The 19,000-nt window shown below is 36.8% G+C and overlaps 2 protein-coding genes and 1 pseudogene across 2 annotated transcripts; all 3 read right to left on the reverse strand.

The window, feature by feature from the left end:
- Positions 1–972: 972 nt before the first annotated feature.
- Positions 973–4,418, reverse strand: LOC122007215 (probable prolyl 4-hydroxylase 7). The gene is made up of 7 exons (XM_042563031.1): positions 4,255–4,418; positions 2,798–2,911; positions 2,565–2,622; positions 2,388–2,489; positions 1,915–1,972; positions 1,644–1,819; positions 973–1,538 (listed from the first exon to the last, which is right to left on the reverse strand). Exons 1-7 carry the CDS (start codon positions 4,338–4,340, stop codon positions 1,182–1,184), a joined length of 951 nt encoding a protein of 316 aa, XP_042418965.1. The 5' UTR covers positions 4,341–4,418; the 3' UTR covers positions 973–1,181.
- Positions 4,419–5,725: 1,307 nt separating this feature from the next.
- Positions 5,726–9,608, reverse strand: LOC122007216 (annotated as a pseudogene).
- A 143-nt stretch (positions 9,609–9,751) lies between these two features.
- On the reverse strand, positions 9,752–18,103 carry LOC122007214 (ubiquitin carboxyl-terminal hydrolase 23-like). The gene is made up of 10 exons (XM_042563030.1): positions 17,818–18,103; positions 15,857–16,356; positions 15,383–15,497; positions 15,000–15,110; positions 14,656–14,828; positions 13,254–13,580; positions 13,037–13,162; positions 11,224–12,547; positions 11,036–11,129; positions 9,752–10,211 (listed from the first exon to the last, which is right to left on the reverse strand). Exons 2-10 carry the CDS (start codon positions 16,157–16,159, stop codon positions 10,046–10,048), a joined length of 2,739 nt encoding a protein of 912 aa, XP_042418964.1. The 5' UTR covers positions 16,160–16,356; positions 17,818–18,103; the 3' UTR covers positions 9,752–10,045.
- Positions 18,104–19,000: the final 897 nt, after the last annotated feature.

Consider the following 19,000-nt stretch of genomic DNA (forward strand, 5'->3'; position numbering starts at 1 on the left):
AGTAACAAATTTATCTTTTTATGAAAGATTTGTAAAATTCATAAAACTGAATAAAAAGACTTAAACTATTATAGAGATAAGATTTGAAGTTTAAAAGCATAAATGAAAACTCAAACATATTCTTTTGTCACAAAATTAAATTAATGTAATATGCATGAAGTTTATAAGCCATAGTATGAATTGAATTATAAAAAAAACTTATTTAAAATTATAACCATTGAAAATTTTACAATAAATTTTCATATTATTAATGTGAGGATCATAAAAAAAAAAAATTCATTTAAAACTTTAACTATTAGAGATGTTTATTATTGTCAAAAAGCTAAGGGCACATCATTTTAGAAAAATATCAAAAAGATATTTTATATTCTAAAAATACGCATAAAATAATGTTGATTAATGTTACACTAATTTTAACTTTAATTATTCAATATTTTTAAATATATTTTACTAATTTTAAATATTATTAAAAAAATGTGTCGAATGGGACGCAACGATATTATCATCATGGCAAGAGACTCGTTGCCGTTTTATAATCATTACTTAATAATTTTATTGTAATATTCACTAAAATTATTACAATAATATTAGATAGAAATATTATATATTTTTCAAAAAGAAATACCCTTTTAATAATAATAAAAAATATTTTTTTATTTGAAAAAAATGAAAAGAAATGCTCATTCTATAATTTTTTTCTATATTAATCAGAAGATTTATTTACTCACAATAAAATTTAAATCCTAATTTTAAAAATAAATAATTATATTAAACAAATTCTTTCCTTTTTTATCAAAGAAAAAATTGAAAATAAAATAATTATTTCACTAATATTAGCAACCCTTCATTAACATCTATATAACATAATATCATTTAAATCAATTTTCACATCTTTCAATATTCATTTCAGTAAAAAAAAAACATTTCCAAATTTGTGATTTCACAATAGTTGAGAGATGCTAAATTCTAATATAAAATCTAAATAAAACTAGAATTATGGTAAATTGATGTATTAACACAATAGATTTAGATTTTGTCTATTTGCTGCTAAAATTTACCGATCAACACTTTTTGATCTCCTAAAGTTGTATCAAAAGTTTCTGAAATAAATAGATTAAATGCACAAGAAATAGTGGGATGAGGAAGTGTTGGTGCTTTCAAAATGGAGTGGCTTCAGGGCATTAGCATGCACCGCAGCTCTTTCGACATGATCCATAATAGTCTGGAGTCCCTAACATGTACACCGCGTTCTTCTCGCATTCCCCCATCGAAGCCCAGCTTGCGCAATTATCATCTTCATCTGTGCACTCTTCGTCGAGAACCATGGGTTGGTTGCTCAGGTTGAAGTTCCTCACATGGATCCATTTCGTTGCAGTCCATTTCTCTCCGTCGAGTACCGAACAGCTACTGTGCAGGCTCATCGCATCTGGAGTTGCATCGGGGTGAAGGTTGAAGAAAAGAATGGCACTACCTTTGACAGGTTTCACAGCGTAGCCGGTCGCTTCACAAGGGCGGTCCTTCGTTTGGGTGTGTTTTAGCTGTTGGATGAATCAAGTTAGCACACTTGTTTGTTTAAATAAATTATTGAATCAAGCTATCATTTAAATAAAATTTTGAGCAATGGATTGAATGAATAATCTCACCTCTAAATGAGGGAAAATTGTTTCACCACCTTGAGAAATGGTGGATAGATACATAAGAACAGTCGCAACCCGGTGACCAGCAACAGCCAATCTCGAAATATCGTGATAATAATCGTAATGTGGTTCATAACTTTCATTGGCTGGCGTATGCTCTATCAGCATGTCCTCTCCATATTCTGTGAGCCAGAAGATTATTGAATTGCCGAGTTAAGTATAACAAGGTAGTAGAGAATACTAAGGTTCAGAAGGTTTCAGGAATCGAGTATAATACCCTTTGGAAGAAAGGTCCATGATGATATTCTTTCCTCCACTTTGGAGACGACTTCATCCTGTAAAAGAAAATACGAGAAATTTAACAGGATTTCACACACAAACACGCACATACACTGATGTATACTTTGTTATGTAACCAATGGGCTTGGAACTTCAAGGAATCTTGTGGAATGGCAAATTTATTTTCATCTGAAATTTTGTGGTACTTGTAACCAGGAATTGACAACCAGGAGTGAAGATGATTGATAATATGGTGTAAATGTGAGCAAGTTGATGTGTATATATGATTTGATTAATAAACTCTAGCAAGTTGATGTGTAATATAATTTGCACTGCATCAAACATGGTCTCTGTATTGAAGAAGTTAAGGGAAAATGCATGATCTTGTAAGTGGAAGTTACTATAATATTATCTTTAAAGAATTGAAGATTTAAGGTATTCAGTTCTTCAATCAGGCACAAAAAAAGTAACCTGGCCCCTGGGCACGAACAGTCCACTGCTGACGTTAATGCTATACATCACACTGTTTTCTTTGCTGGCATCAACCACTAATCTCTCTAGCTTGCCTTGAGCCTGCAGTAAACAAGTAGTTTTCTTACACAATTACATACAATGAACAATTAGGAACTTATCAAGAAAGTAAATTACCAAGGCAATTAGATGGTCACAATCCTCATCGGAAAGAAATTTTTCATAAAAGAACACCCTAGATAAGTGACATGCCAAGTGGTTAAGCAGAGTCACTGAATAAAGGAGAGGAGCCGGTGATGAAAAGTTGATCAATAAGGGGAATACCCCATGTGCTAAGAAGGATATCAGGAATTATCTCCATATCATATTTTATCCATCACTAGAACACCAGCACCACAATTAATACTGACCTTGGTTGCCATGACAGTTGAATCACTTTTGAGGGATCAAAAGGAATCAGGACAGTTAAATTGTCTTGTTGCAGAACAGGAACGCGGTCTGATGATTTATCTCTCAATTTAAACCTGCAAAATTGAGAATAATAAGGTCAAGATCGTCAATTGAATTGGGATATCCTTTCTTTGTTCACTGAAGACTGAAAGTTAGTACCAAGTAAATTGGGATCATGTTTGCATGTAAGACAGCCTATAAATCATCGTGAAAAAAAAAATGATCATATTGTTCCTATGAGCCCTTGTTTTGACATATACAACAGTAAACATCAAAGGAATATTTAATAAATATGGAACATTAAACATCTCAGAAGACATGTATGACAGAGTATGAAAATATTTTTGACCCTCAATGAAGAAGAAAGCATCAAGTATCAACAATTGTACTGCTTCTTTCTGATGAAAAAATTGGTATAAAAAGTAAAACTAAATAAATAATTTTGGCAACAAATAACAATGTGAAACATTTCAGGTTGGTTCAGCTGAGAACACCATTCGAGTTCACTAAAAAAGAGTGAATCAAATTATTCCTGATAAATCCTGGTCCATATAGATTAAATCATATCTCCATAAAGACAAATTACTTGAACCTTAATCTTTAGATTTTTATAGTTCAAAAGACAAGAGAGTCACTTACAACATTAACAAAATATTACTTGGCTATGAAGATTTAAGCAAACATTTGCAATACGTGAGATACTGATTCGGCAAGACAAAGCCAAAGGTAAACATATCAAACCAAGAAGGCATTGAATCAGTGAATATCTCATTATTGCTAAAGTAGTTTCTACTTGAAGAGAAGAAGATTCAAAAGATCCCACAAAATCCATTTCAAGCATAAAGGAAATGAATTACAAGATTGGGCATGAGTCCTTCATTTCCATGATAAATAATCATAACAAATTGTGCATAGAACTACCCTAAATAATACCAGGAATTTATTTTCCACTCCAGAAGTAAACTCTTTCATTAAATAGCATGCTTGTTTCGAACAGTGCTGCTTCAGGTCTTGGAAATTTATGGGTGTACACCAAAAAAGCCTTATCCTGTGCTCATCTATCAAAACTCAGCGGCATGCCATTTGAAACAAAAAATTCAACCGACCGCAACATAGATTTATCGCCTAGAATCGCGTAAACTTGTTTCCTTTAATCAGTTTCATAAAGAAGCTATTTTCCTTTCAAACGAGCAAAAAAAGGGGGAAAAAAGGACTTTTCTGAGGCTCATGCTCGGAGATGCCGAACCAGAAAAGAAAAATCCATATATGCAAGAGGAATTGGCGGCATGAGAAAGCCTAGAAAGATCACAATCTGATCCACTCGATCCGACAGGACCTAGAAACCACGAAAGGAACCAATCAAGCGGAAGGTATCCATCAAAAACCGGTGTAAAGGGATCAGGGATCGAAATCTTACTCGCGGGAGGAACATGGAGAGGGAAAAGCTGAGAGAGCGGCCATGAAAAGAGCAAGGAAGAGGCGAAGCCGGCAGCTATCCGCCATTTTCTTCGCTCGCGCTTTCTTCACTCTATCGCGAGTTCGTCGGTAGGGTGATCGAACCACGATTCACGAACTCGCATTTATTTTTATTTTATTCTATTTTAAACTATACTATAAATAATAAATCAAAATTATTCCATATAAATTTTTTAAAAAAAAACATAGTAAAAAGGTGTAACTATCCTTAAAAATACATCTATTACAACTAAGTGACTCACTAAGATCCCTAAACTTATGCTTAGACTATATCGAGATCCAAGTCATTTTATATCGACCATAATTAATAAAAAGATATTCATAATAATATCTCCATTAAATAAATATCATCATTCAATGTCATATTAAAGTAAAAAAAAATATTTTATCAATATATTTTTTACAATATTAAGCAATCACATCACTCATATATTACAAATATTCCATATCTGTATCAATATATTAACCATATGCTTCCGATAACACCACGTGGAACATTAATTACGATATTGGATTATAATCTGTGAGGCCCATTGGGCTCTATGAGGCTCGGCCCAACTAAGGGAATGGTAGATCAGTAAAGGAGCCCAATTTTGATTAGTAAACATGTAGTCGTAGGTTCAAGAGTATAACTTGTTCATTTTATAAGGAGCCAAGAGGTGTTGGACCTAGGGGTGAGGTCTTTGTTTCGGAGTTGTCTTAGGGGAGCAAAGCCCGGTGACTCGGCAATCTAATCGGGAGTCTTAAGGGAGCAGAGTATGTTGACTCGGGAGATCTGGTTGAGAGTCTTAAGGGAGCAGAACCCGGCGACTTGAGTAATCCAGTCGGGAGTCTTAAGGGAGCAGAACCCAGTGAGTCGGGGATCCGATCGGGAGTCTTAAGGGAGCAGAGCCCAACGACTCAAGGATCCAGTCGGGAGTCTTAATGGAGCAAAGCCCAATGACTCGGGGATCCAATCCAGAGTTTTAAGGATGCAAAGTCTAGTGACTCGAGCGATCTAGTCAGGAATTTTAAGGGAGCAAACCCCAATAACTTTGGAATCTGATCAAGAGTCTTAAGAGAGCAGAACCTAGTAATTTGATAGATTCAATCGGAAGCCAGAGAGCAGAATCCAATGACTCAAGGATCTGATTGGGAATTTTAAGGGAGCAAAGTTCAGTGATTCAAATGATCTGATCAAGAGTCTTGAGAGAGCAGAGCCTAACGACTTAAAGACCCGACCGACAGAATGGAGTCCAACAACTTTGGGAATCTGATCAGGAATTTCTCGAAAGCCCGACAGACAGTCCACTCCCGATGTCCTCTACGACTTTGACCTCCACCTCATGCATTTTCGCACTTTTAAACGCTCAGAATTTCGATTTGTTTGTGACCTTCACTTGGGAAAATCCAATTTTAGAGTTAAGTTTTGTTGAATTCCGATCAAGTTGTTAAACTATAAGATACACCGAATGAAGTCATTAACATTGCTAATGCGATTGCACATGGAACATGGCACGATGATAGCTTACGTATAATACCTATACAGATAACAAAATACAGATCCTTCCGTTCCCGATTCGATGCTGAAGGGCTTTCCTTGATTGCTCAAAACGGTTGATGACTATCGACAGCATACTGGCAAAAGACAATTGCAATCGACCCATTTCATCACCAAATGCAGCTCGTACTAAAAAGCCACTTCATTAAGCTGACCGAAAGAAACTCAATTTAGATAGTCTGGCAGCCTCTGCAAAAAAAAATGGGAACAATCTCCTTTGTGTTATCCATTTTGCCCACGAAGTTAGAGCAGTTCTACCGCATGAAGCTGAAGGCTTCGCGATAATGCCCTAGAAGACTTAATGCTCTTGCTGCAATGTGATGTCCGGTCGATCCAGCAATATCTAGTTGCTCCCTTGGGGATGCATGATCGATGTAATTATCCGGTAGCAACACGGGCCGCCACTGGTGATTCAAACAAAGATGAACTCAGAGGGGTGATTAAGTCGAAAATTGAATCATGCCAATGCATGAATACATTACAAAAAAGATGGGAAGGATAGGAGAAAAACAGCACCTTCACTCTTCCATCAAGCAAGCCATCAAGAGCCAGGAATTGAGAAACATGAGCACCAAAGCCGCCAACAGTTCCTTCCTCAACGGTTATCAAAAACTCATGGTCCTGACATAGTTCTCGGATGAGCTCAATGTCGAGTGGCTTGCAAAACCTGGCGCTAGCAACAGTTACCTCAATACCGAGACTAGCAAGCAAAGATCGGGCCTTCAGGCAATTCTGAACCATCACACCATAGCCAAGAAGAGCCACATGCTTTCCTTCCACTAGGATCTCTCCCTTCCCTATCTGAAAACAAGCAATTCCAGATCATCAAGACAACCAAATAAATCCAACAGCTGATTAGCAGTTTAACTGGCAAAGTTGTCGTGGTTTCAGGAAGGATGTAGTAAGCGAAAATACTAAACAGAATAAATACGACTAGTAATCACAAAGAAAATTATGGGAAGGAAAATACGAAAAGATACCTCAATAGGAATCCCGTTATGTAATGAACTACCATTTCCCAAAAGGGCAATTCTAGGATATCGGAAGCAGATAGGCCTATCATTGATACGAACAGCAGTAGCTACCATGTCAATGAGTTCATCTTCGTCTGATGGTGCCATGACAATCATATTTGGCAAGCATGCCATGAATGTAATATCAAAAATTCCTGATTAAGTAGGACCTTCAGATCCAACAAGCCCAGCATTACTGATGGCAAATCTTACAGGAACTTTCTGCAGATCCACATCTTCAATGACCTACCAAAAAAAGCATAACTTTTTCAAATTTTACTAGAATCCATGGTTGAAGGAATTCATTTAGAGTAATATATTTGAACAACCATTCCCCCTGCATAGACGGCCAGTTTTCGAATAATAAGCAAAACTAAACATGTAAAATGGTTGTCATTTGTTTCAAGTGTATGATGGTACTTCAGAAAATGAGCTTTATCTTCTTAATGGAATGCAAGTTGATGATCGCATTTAATGGAATTTAATATGGCTTAAGTTTTAATGTCGTGTACTGTTGACTATACTTCAGTATTCACTCGATAAGCTAAAGTGAAAACTTACGTGATAGTTAATGTAACTGTTGAGTACCATTGCATTTTCTAATCACATTGTCTTGTAATGTGGCAATCCAATGAATAAAAACGTTCAACAATACAGTACGTTTCCAGCATCCAAATTTCTATCTAGATAATTTACCGATAAAAAAATTAAAAAATCCAGGATCCAATGGAAGAAGACACTACAAAAAAAGTTAAAGAGAAATGACCCAAGAAAAGAACTAGAATAGATTTTCAAATACTATGTTCATCATTAATGATAGAATAATAAGTGTTGTGAATGGGCCCTGATAATTTAGGTAATGACTACTAAGATGGCCCAGGAGATGCAAGACATACCTTTAAAAATCCTGTTGTGGTGCAATTTTTAATGATCATATGTGTACAAGCAGCAGACGCAATCTTAATGGGTTTGGAGAGAGCAAGTCCTGTATGGGGAGGTAACCATTGAAGACAGGAAAAGAAAATCACCTGATCATATCCTCTTTGTAAGAATGTTGATGGAATTATGCAGAATGGTTTCATGCCTCCACAAGATAATCCTGCTGAAAAAGTAATAGCATGATGTTCTGCCATTCCTATATCAAAGATTCTATCTGGAAATCTAGACTGGAAAAGCTTAAGAGATGAATCAACTGCAATGCCAGTATGGACTACCACAATTGATTTGTCCCTTTATGCTTCTGCTACTACAGTTTCCACAAGAACATCATTGAACGTCCTGAGGCTGCTTTTCATGGACTTCAAATCTGATACTAAAGGGCATGATTTTGAGGTCCCTGTTCAACACCAAATTGAGAATATATTCACCACTTAGAAAATCTGCAATTACAGCCTAGATATATGTTTCCAATTTATGTTTGCAGAATGGTTTCATGCCTCCACAAGATAATCCTGCTGAAAAAGTAATAGCATGATGTTCTGCCATTCCTATATCAAAGATTCTATCTGGAAATCTGGACTGGAAAAGCTTAAGAGATGGATCAACTGCAATGCCAGTATGGACTACCACAATTGATTTGTCCCTTTCTGCTTCTGCTACTAGAGTTTCCACAAGAACATCATTGAACGTCCTGAGGCTGCTTTTCATGGACTTCAAATCTGATACTAAAGGGCATGATTTTGAGGTCCCTGTTCAACACCAAATTGAGAATATATTCACCACTTAGAAAATCTGCAATTACAGCCTAGATATATGTTTCCAATTTATGTTTGCATGTGCACACTTGTCCATATTGTTGCATCATATACGATGAATGGTATAGAGACCTTGCCCTGCAGCATTCTGTAATACAAAAGGATTCAATCATTTACCTTCATCAGTAGATTCCAAGCCCTTCTCATCCTCTGTGATGACATGTACTAAAACAGGACCAGTTGAATCTAATAATGGCACTTCATTAAGTACACAAACTAGATCATCAATATTGTGCCCGTTAACTGGTCCAATATAGTACAATCCAAGTTCTTCAAAGAGAGTAGCTCCAGGAGGACCAATCATACCACGTGCGTACTCATCTACTTTGGCTGCCAATTCAAACACGGCTTTAACAATTCTTTTTGTTATTCCCTGGCGTCAGCATACATGAGAAAACACACATTAGTTCAGAAACACAAGCATTGGATGGTTAACAACTGAGGCAACACACACACAGTAGTTAAGAAAAAACAAGCATTGGGTTGGTCAACAATTGTGGCAATAAAACGAATGAAATAAGACCCATATACCAAAGCAGCTTCACCTATTTGAAATTCTGTCAAGTAAAGCTTAAGGTTTATCAAGATAAATATTTCCCAACCAAACTACATAAAACTCAGGTTCTTTGTGTCAGAATTTAACTAGTGCGGTAATTTTTATCAACCAAGCATATGGAATTATCATACTGCTTAGATGTCACTGAATTGAGAATACATGTACCTTTGCAGCTTCCCTGAATCTCCGGAAAGATCTACTAGATTGGAGCTTGATTAGACTACTGGAGAGCGGACTGATTGCCATTTTTGATCCATCATCAAGCTTAGGATGTAAAGAATGCCTACTATCATTTAAAATCACTATCATGTTAGAATCAAGATATCCAGCATTGCTCATAGCCTCATAGACCTGACCAGCCATTGTTGTCCAATTATTTATAATTGCCACAACACGATTCTTCTTTCCTTGAATATCTCTTGCAACTGCCATGCTGCGGAATAATCAATGTGTGGACCAATTTTTTTTTTGCGTCAACCCTTTGTCAAGAGTAAAATACACATTGGAATTCAAAGAAGGATGATAACCTTGAACCAAACAAACCCTAATAATAAACAACCAAATGCTACAAAACGGAGGTAACTAGCAACAATAGCATTACTAAAGAGTTCACAATAATAAATGTTAATGTTCAATGTAGTTATCAAAAAACAGCCGAAGCAGCAGACCAAAAATACACTTGTGAAGCTCTACTGGATCGCACATCCGTGATTCTCTAGCTACTCTCCAGGGATTTCTATCAGTGATAAGCCTCAAGAATAGGGAAGTACCAATTACACAAAAATGCAACTAAACAACCACAAAACAAGGGGGAAGGGAATTGATCAATGACCAACACATACAACAATAAAATTTCATTGTCAATCTTGTCAACATATCCTGAACGGTTGGTTCGCTGATTGCTCAGTTTCAAACTTTGCCTTGAAATTCTGTCGTGCTTTTTGGTTGGCAGTCTGTTGGAATAGGTTCGGTCCGTCAAAAGACTGTAGGGATTTTCTTAACTTCTTTCGTTTGCCACGATCGTATTCCTCATTCCTGAGATAAGTTGTGAAACTGAATTTAGGAAAGGAAACAACCAGAGTTGCTGCAGGTTTAATGATAGAGGCTACAACTTAGCAACAACAGTATTATCTAGGAATCTATTATGTCATGACCTGCTCAGATGAAAACGTGTCAAGTTCGACCACCAACCAAAAATATTTAACACAAATTAATAGTAACTCTCGTACCCAAGATTTAGTTCACAACTTACAATAGGAGAGTAAAATAAAGTGCCACAATATTCCTGCTCAAGGTTTGGGGGGCATCACGATCCAAAGTGCAATTGTTGCCTAGGATCATCGCTAATCAGAAGCATATTAGGCCCAATGGTATCTATACCATCAAAGTAACATTTTCCAACACTTTACCATGCCTAAGATTAGGTTGCTTTGGTACAAATTGTCACCAGTTGCTTAGATGGGAGAACTAATCCCATTCAAGTCCAACTAATGGCCAAATTGCTCAAGTCCAAATTAATAGTAGTTCACACACCTAACCTGGTAAAGCTTCCTTTGTAGTCTACAACATACAATGTGAGATTTATTGGGTTGCCACAGCATCATTTGTCTAATAATAACTGAACTTCTCAGATAAAATTCAAATGGTTAGATTATTAAAAAAATTTGATTTAATAATCAGGATTAAGGAAATATTTATAATACACAAACTTCAACATTGTTGAATGAAATAAGACAAGTGTTGCAAGATCATCCTTTTGAATGAAAAAAACTACCAAAGAAATAAGCATGGAGGTAATGAGTACGTCAACTTTTCTGTGGGAATAAATTATACTGCATAATCAAGGCAAAGAACCTTACCATTCATCTAATACATAGCCAATACTGGTACTTCTCGAACTTTCTAAACCATTCTGCCCTAATTTATGCAATTTAGCATCATCCCATCTAGGAACTGCATACCAAAAGATAGCCAATAACTAAAACACTGCAATGCAACCAAATAGCAAAAAACAAGCACAACCATATTGCAGGATGTTGATACTCACCAGAAATCTCCAACCCCATCATAAGCATATTCGTAAAATCTTTCTGCAATCTTACTTGGTCACCAGCAAAGGTGATTCTCGAGTTAACTGATTTTTCGGTGGGATTTGAGCTAATTATTGGCAACTGAGGGGCAAATATCACATCTTTCCCATTCACCTCTTCATTTTCAACAGTGAGCCTTGAATTAAGTGATTTTATGGTGGAATCTGAGCTAGATATTGGCAACTCAGGGGAAAGAGTCTCATCTTTTTCAGTAACCTCTTCCTTTTTGTCTGCATGATCAAATGATTCATTGCAGTAGTCCCTGATCTTCATAGCTTGGTCAATACTTCCTTTGATCATTTCAGATCGAGAATGTTTTGATGAAGAACCCTTACCTGCAGAAACATTATTAACAGCCCCAGACGTGGACAAAGCCTGGTCTTTTTGACAGACACACTCATGTTTCTGTGAATCTTTTAATCTTAAATGGAATTTTTTGTTTTTCTTGGATCTTTGGATCACTGACAGGTTTAAAGAAGCAAGAAATGAATGATGGCGACCAAATGGCAGGCCCTTCTGGGCATATTTAGCAAGCCTCCTCAGTTTCATGGGATTATGCAGTTTCTTCAACATTTTTACTGAAGCAGCAAGATTTTCCTGTTTAGCATTGTCATCTTCAGATTGCAGATTAGATGAGTGTCCATTTTGATGTGCACATTCGAGTGGACGACAAGAAGCATGAGATCTTTCATCTTCACCATCGACATCCTGGGGTAGATCAGAGATGCTATTTTCAACAGCAACTTGGAACAGATCCTTCTCTGAATCCAAAACTTCATATACCTCCTTCAAAACCTTTTCAACAGGAAGCTTCACTGAACTTTTAGAAAATGGTGCAGATGATGTTGTTTGCTGCAATCCTTTCTTAATGGAGCTTCCGTCTTTCAAAGTGGAATGTTTCACTCCAAGTACCTGGTTATTAGTTTCTAGTTCAGGAATTTTATTTTCAGAAGTGCCACCATTCAGCAAGGGAGACAGTGTTTGTGTTGAAAGTTCGTTTGATGAAACATTCATAGCCGAAGCAGAATGAGCAACAGCACCTGAAATTTGCAATTGGGAAGAGGTGGGTTCCATAGGACTATGGTATTTTTCTGTCAAACCATTTTGAACAACACCATTCAAAACCAAGGATGACTGGGGAATCAATTTCTTTCCATTTTGATTAGCCCTGTCTTTGTGGAACGAATTTTCAAATCCCTTGGGTATAGAACTTCTGTTCCGTACATAAAATAACATATATGCTTTCTGTGCCAAAACAGTCTTCTCACTTACCTGGCGTACCTGCAAATGAATGCTTGACAAATGAATAGAGGAACTCATTTACCATGGCTATAAAAATATACAAATTGCATCTTACTCATGATTGAAAAAAAAACTTTGCAAATACAATTCAAATTATTGTGGTCATCCGTTGCAGTTTTTTCCATTTTCCACATATTATCCTCTCAATTCAAACAGTTTCAACATGCAACTTTCAAATATGTTCCCAAGACATGCAACTTCATCCTCCTACCCCCTAAAAGGATAGAACAGATAGATCTTTATAGATTCCACTGCTTTGCTTCCACTTATATGCCTGCTTATTATGCAGAACTGTACATGTTTTCCACATTCACATGTACAAGCAGGGGAACTTTTTTTGTTAGTTTTTTTTAAATTTTTCATAAGTAGCATGGAAATTTAATATATAATCACAAGTGTATTTTCAAAAACTTTTATTATCATAGATTGCAAATTACGCCACATTGGTGGATTGAGAAGTTGTAAAACCTGATTATCATCCAGAGAATGCCACAAGCCACTTGAGGTACGAACATAACAATAATAGTGTCCAGAGCGGGTACTCCACCCTGCATGTACTAATACACCATAAAGTGTATATTTTAGATTTCCACCCTGAAATTTTCAATAGGGCAACAGATTAGAAAAGAAAGCACAAGCCTCTAAAATATGGAGTTACTAGACAATTTATTTATATTTTGACTACCTGTTGATCGCTGACAAAAGGTTTTAAATCCAAACTTGGTTCAAATTCCACCTTTTTGTCAATCTTTTGACCAGGATCATGAGAATAAAAACGCTTGAGATGAATGGTAAGAACATGGGGAGCCTTGTAAATGGTAAGTTGCTTGAGGGCCCTGACTTTCTCCTTGCAGTTTTGGCACTGGTATTGCTTCTGACCTCCATCTAATTGCTCCACCTTGGTGTAATGGGCAAGTGCCTTCAGCAAAGAGTCAGCCTTCACTATTTCAAGACTCAAGTCTAAGAAGGGATCAAACTTATTAGAAGAGTAGTTACACTGCATGCATTTAACCTGCAACATGTTGTAGATGAATGCAGTTATGATTGTGATACGAGTAATATGAGGTACACAAGAACCAAAGTTACTGCATTAGAATTTTGTACAATTAAAGACATACGAGAAAAGATATTAAAAGAAACACTTATCATTTGAATTTACCATAAATGTTTGACAAGTATGGGAGATATGCATACTCAAATTACACATTTATACATCCTTTTACTTTGAGCTCAAACTTTTGGAAGAAGTAAACAGCCAGACGATAAGATATTGTACCAGATCAGAAAGATCCTGAGTAAGAATACTATATATGCAATAAAACATGCCCCTATTCAATAGATTTCATGTGCTGGATTTGAAAATCCAAATCTAGTTAAGTATGCACACAAACTTTTGGAAGAAGTAAACAGCCAGACAATAAGATATTGTACCAGATCAGAAAGATCCTGAGTAAGAATACTATATATGCAATAAAACATGCCCCTATTCAATAGATTTCATGTGCTGGATTTGAAAATCCAAATCTAGTTAAGTATGCACACTTACTCACACATGGAGTGTTAAAAGTATGAATGTATAAATCCATTTTTCCTAATATCGTGAGCTTATGGCATAAGTGATCAGCCAATCAAATTTAATAAAAAGCAATGAGAATAAGCCTAAATTAACTCATTAATCAACACTCCAACATATCAAGGTTCGTCTAACATGAGTGCCAAAAGAGGAAAAAAAATATTGTAAATTATTTGCTAAGTTAAAGGATTTCTCAAGTATTTAAAAAGCTTTAAAGCATCAAACTCATATCCATCAAAAATTATTACACTATGGCCTTCCCATGCCCATGAAGTATGTAAATAACATGATTAATGAGTCCACAAGTATTGAACCTTATATTAACCATCACAAATCAGATTTCTAGCTCACATAATATTTCAGATAAAAAAAATGCATAAGCATTTATATTTTTCTCAAACATATATGTGCCTTCAGATTGGTTTTCTAAGATAAATTATCCTTTAGAGAGGTATTTCCTAATATTAACCATATATTCAAGATTGCAAACACATCATCAAGAGTGTTGATATACCTGACTCTGCAATCGGCCACCAAATATCTTGTGTACCAAGCTTTTTTCATAGGCACTGGGGGACTCACTTGGTACTCCAGATGGTAAACAGCATTTATGCATTGATTCTAGCAAGTTAACCATATACTCATGAGCATCTTCTTGTCTTGAATTTCGGAAACTGCGTGATACACCTGATTATTAATAGTTAAGGTTTGTGATTTAAAGAAAACACAAGCAATCCTATCAAACATGATGGTTTCAGCATGTATAGTCATTAAGTAGAGAGTTTAACCAACATATGAATTCAACAAAAAGCCACATATGAGTAATCTATACATAAACATGTAACATAAGAAGGATACAACGTAAGTTCTTAACAAGATGTGAAGGTGAAACTATCTTTCCACTTGACTGTAAAGCAGTAATGACATGATTCTGAAGGGCACACATTGCACAAAATCCAGCAGTATTACCTGCAGTAACAAATTTCAAAAACCTTTTAGGACAATAGTTTCAAATGTACTACGAAAAGAAGACAGCTGTATAATGTGTTGCCGAGCAAACAATACAATGAATTCATCTAGGCATTTTAGTCAACAATACAACGGCTGTATGAAAATATGCCCGAAGAGAGGCACATTCTTGGTTTATACTTTCGGCTGAATGGAAAATATGGAAGAGGCACTTTCTTGGTTTTGTGAAAATATGCACAAAGCAAAAACAATGCAACAGAATGGAAACTTACAAGAAGATTTATGCTTTCCACTTTGCAAATAAGCTGCAAAAGGCTCAGTATATGTAAGGCACTGAAGAACCGAATTAAGAAAACAAGTATTGCCAAGATTTGCCAGACCAGCACCCTGTAAGATAATCCAAATGTAATAGTTGAAAAAATCAGAAACAAGGAAATGTACAGCTTAATGAGCTATACTCTTAAAACACAAACTAAATCAACAACTCAACCTACCCCAGTAAAATTAATGTAGAATGATTAAGGAGAAAAATATAGTGATAGAAGTGTTTGCAACGAAAGTGGAAAGATGTTAAGATCAAATAACACAAAACCATCTTCCACATTTGGTATCGCTCAAACTATGTGAGAGAACTTATTAGAACATGTAGAGTAAAAGGAATATTTTTGACGATGAGAGAAAAATTCCATATTTGCTCCCAGATGATAAAAGATCTATAAGCAAAATTCCACGGGAACCAAACTTACTATCCTCCGGAAGGTGATTCTACAGCTAAGCTCTTGATCGAATCCAAACTCGTAAAACTCCGACTCCACCGATCGACTCCCCTTCGATGGCATGGAGGCTCCTCCTATTTTCTGTGCAGATGTATCGGGACCCGAGCTGGGGTTCAGAGTCTCAAGGCGGAAATCCCCGTTGGGGAAGGAAGATAACGGCTTCCGATTGGGATGGAACTCAATCCTCCTATGGAACAAGGCTTCCACCTGAGCCGTGACGGAGATGGCCGCCCTTTCCTGCAAATTGGTCGGCAAGGGCGTCCCCTCCGCCATACCCAACACAAACAATAGCTTCCCAACTTAAGGAGTTTTAGCAAAAAGGAAAATGGAAACACCAAGGTCTCAGAAGAAAACAAGAGCCTTCACAGCACTCCTAAAGGTTCCCGGACAGTGTGTCATGGTACCATCCCGTCTCCTTGTCTACTCCGTCCCCATGTTCTCTATCACATCCTGGGAGGTGTCTCCCTCACCTGCATCATGTACGTCATGAGTCTATGAACTCAGCAAGAACATTCCAATATGAAGAATATGACATCCATAATGAAGTAGGAACAGTAGCTAGCAAGCATAGAACATAAACTTTAACACGAAATAGAGGAAAACACAATAAGTAGAAGAGCCTACACAACTAGTAAGGGTGAATATATCACACATGTGGTAACTACCATTTGAACCTATTCATTTGGTCCATGATCATGAACTTTAGGGGTACAGTCTACTTTTAATCATATAGCCGAAGTTAACATTCATTGCATCATTGTTCTTGTTTGGAAGGGCCCTCCTCGGAGCTCATCCCGAGACACCCATCCCATACTGTCACCACATATGCCCACACTCATCCAATTAGCCATATAAGAAAACATAACCTATTCATATCATACTTCACAATTCTAGGTGCATAGCGCTATGAATTTTGAGGAAGCAAAGATAGAACAATTACTTAGTCCCATTAACAAAAAGGAAACCAGATCGATCACATTATGTCTAGTAGCACACCCAAGCTATCATGAAGAAGCGAAATCGTGTCTAAAGAAAATCACAATCTATCAAAACTGCCCAGGAGAATCCCAAGCTATCGCAAGAAGCAAGAACACATCAAAATTCAAATCCCATCACACAAATCTGCACTACATTGAAAGGAACTTGCAAACTCTCAAATCTGTACCAGAAAATTCAACCAATCATGAAGGAAAACAAGCGCAACATCAGAATTGAATCGAAACCTCCCAAGCTGACAGAAAATACGGCCATGGAAGGAAAGCAAAACAACGTTGAAATCCAGTCTCAACCACCAAATTCTATTCCAACATCCTAGAGTGTCACGGAGAAGGAGAACGCCCTCGAATTCAATCTGCAATCCCGTTAACCCACCAAATCTGACAAAAATCCCGAAATCCAACATGAAGAAGAAGAATAACATCATCGAATTCAAACTACGAATCCCAAATCTGTCAGAATATGGAGAGCATCTTGAAGAAGAACTTCATCGAAATCAACTACAATCCCTAATCTGCCGAGAAATCTGAAATAAGGAAAACAGCAACGTAAGGAAGAAGAACAACATCTTTCCAAGTCCAATTGGAGCAACAATCTGTCCACAAATCCAGAAGCAAAGAGAAGAAACAAAAGCATCACCGATCATACCCTAATCTGTCCACAACCTGTCTCAAAACTTCCGGAAGCAGTAGGAAGAAGCAAAACATCATCATTCGACGCCTAAATCACCAAAAACTTCTATCCAGGAACTCGAACAACCAGAAGAAACAGGGCAACATCCAATTCAATCGCAAATACCCAAATCCGTTGCTGGAAACCAAAATGAATCGCAAGGAAAACAAGAACATCAAAGGAAAATCGATTCGCAACCTAATCCTACTCCCGGACTTCGTAGAACTAAGCATTTCAACTCTTCCAAGACATTTAACCCTTACCTCATTGAATCCATACCCATACCAACATAAAGGATGCACTTGTCTCTTCCGCGTGCCACCGTCGGAAGTCTTCGCCCAATGTTATCGCGCCGACAGTGAGGTAGTCGAAGGCCTCTGCGTCTGGTCGCGGCGTCCTTCGCGGGAACGTCGACGTGGGGTGATGCTTGGCCGGAGCTCAGGGTTCGGTGGGAAGCTTCGTCGAAAATGGCGGAGATGGGCAAGGAGGAGAAGACGGCGATTCGGGGAAACAGAGAGGAGGAAGAGGAAGTCGGGCGGAATTAGAGTTTTTATACCTAGGTTAATTAACGCAGTGTAATTAGATGAATCATGGATATTATCATATTCTCAGTTAGCCGTTCTATTCCATTAAAATATATCATACAAACTCAATTTAAATTTTAAAAAAAAAATCTTAAAAAATAAATTATAAGTAAATTTCTTAATTAACACTTATCAGACCTTACAATCCCCCCCTTTCGCTACGATTTAGGTAGCCTCTCTTCATAAACTAATTTTCTCGTAAGACCTTTATCATTTTGATCTCTTTGTTCCTCAACCTTTAAACTTCATGATCAAGGATTTGTTTTAGCACTTCCTCATATGATAGATCCGGCATCCACTGCAAGGACTCATGGCCAATCACATGAGAAGGGTTAGAAATGTACTTCCTGTTGATTGCTACTCGGAATATCATATTAGTTCCCTTGTATAAAAATTGTGTACAAGTCCTGAACCATTCCTAACAACCTATTGTGTTATTTAGAAATTAAATTTGGAATCACAAACAAAACTTAATATTATTGATTCCAAATTCAACTTATCTGTTCTTAGAGGTTTAGACTTGGATCGCAAACGATTCTTAACATTATTAATCCAAATCCACCCATGTTACAAATTCGATTAAATATTTATTTCAGAGATCGGCTTCCAGGTTAAACATGGCGAGGCACTAGGCCTTCTTGGGTATGGGATCATCCACCACTTCCTAGACAAAGTCTTTCAACGAAATTCAATATTTAATCTCCTTATAGTAACCCTAGGTTTAACCAATAAGAACAATCGAATCATAAGATCGAAAAATAAAAAAAAACACAAATCGAATCATAAATCCGAAAACCTAGAATCACTAGCCTCTTGTGTTTGGTATCCCAAGATCTAAACAAAAGGATGAACTAGTTATGAT

The sequence above is a fragment of the Zingiber officinale genome, chromosome 7B (genome assembly GCF_018446385.1).
Source record: "Zingiber officinale cultivar Zhangliang chromosome 7B, Zo_v1.1, whole genome shotgun sequence".
Taxonomy (NCBI): domain Eukaryota; kingdom Viridiplantae; phylum Streptophyta; class Magnoliopsida; order Zingiberales; family Zingiberaceae; genus Zingiber; species Zingiber officinale.

Coding starts and splice junctions, on each gene's coding strand:
- LOC122007215 (XM_042563031.1), bottom strand. CDS start 4,340: ATGGCGGATAGCTGCCGGCTTCGCCTCTTCCTTGCTCTTTTCATGGCC. Junction 2,490..2,564: donor GTGACCATCTAATTGCCTTG/GTAATTTACTTT, acceptor TGTTTACTGCAG/GCTCAAGGCAAGCTAGAGAG. Junction 1,539..1,643: donor CAATTTTCCCTCATTTAGAG/GTGAGATTATTC, acceptor TTCATCCAACAG/CTAAAACACACCCAAACGAA.
- LOC122007214 (XM_042563030.1), bottom strand. CDS start 16,159: ATGGCGGAGGGGACGCCCTTGCCGACCAATTTGCAGGAAAGGGCGGCC. Junction 15,498..15,856: donor GAATCACCTTCCGGAGGATA/GTAAGTTTGGTT, acceptor ATTATCTTACAG/GGTGCTGGTCTGGCAAATCT. Junction 11,130..11,223: donor GATGGGGTTGGAGATTTCTG/GTGAGTATCAAC, acceptor TTTGGTATGCAG/TTCCTAGATGGGATGATGCT.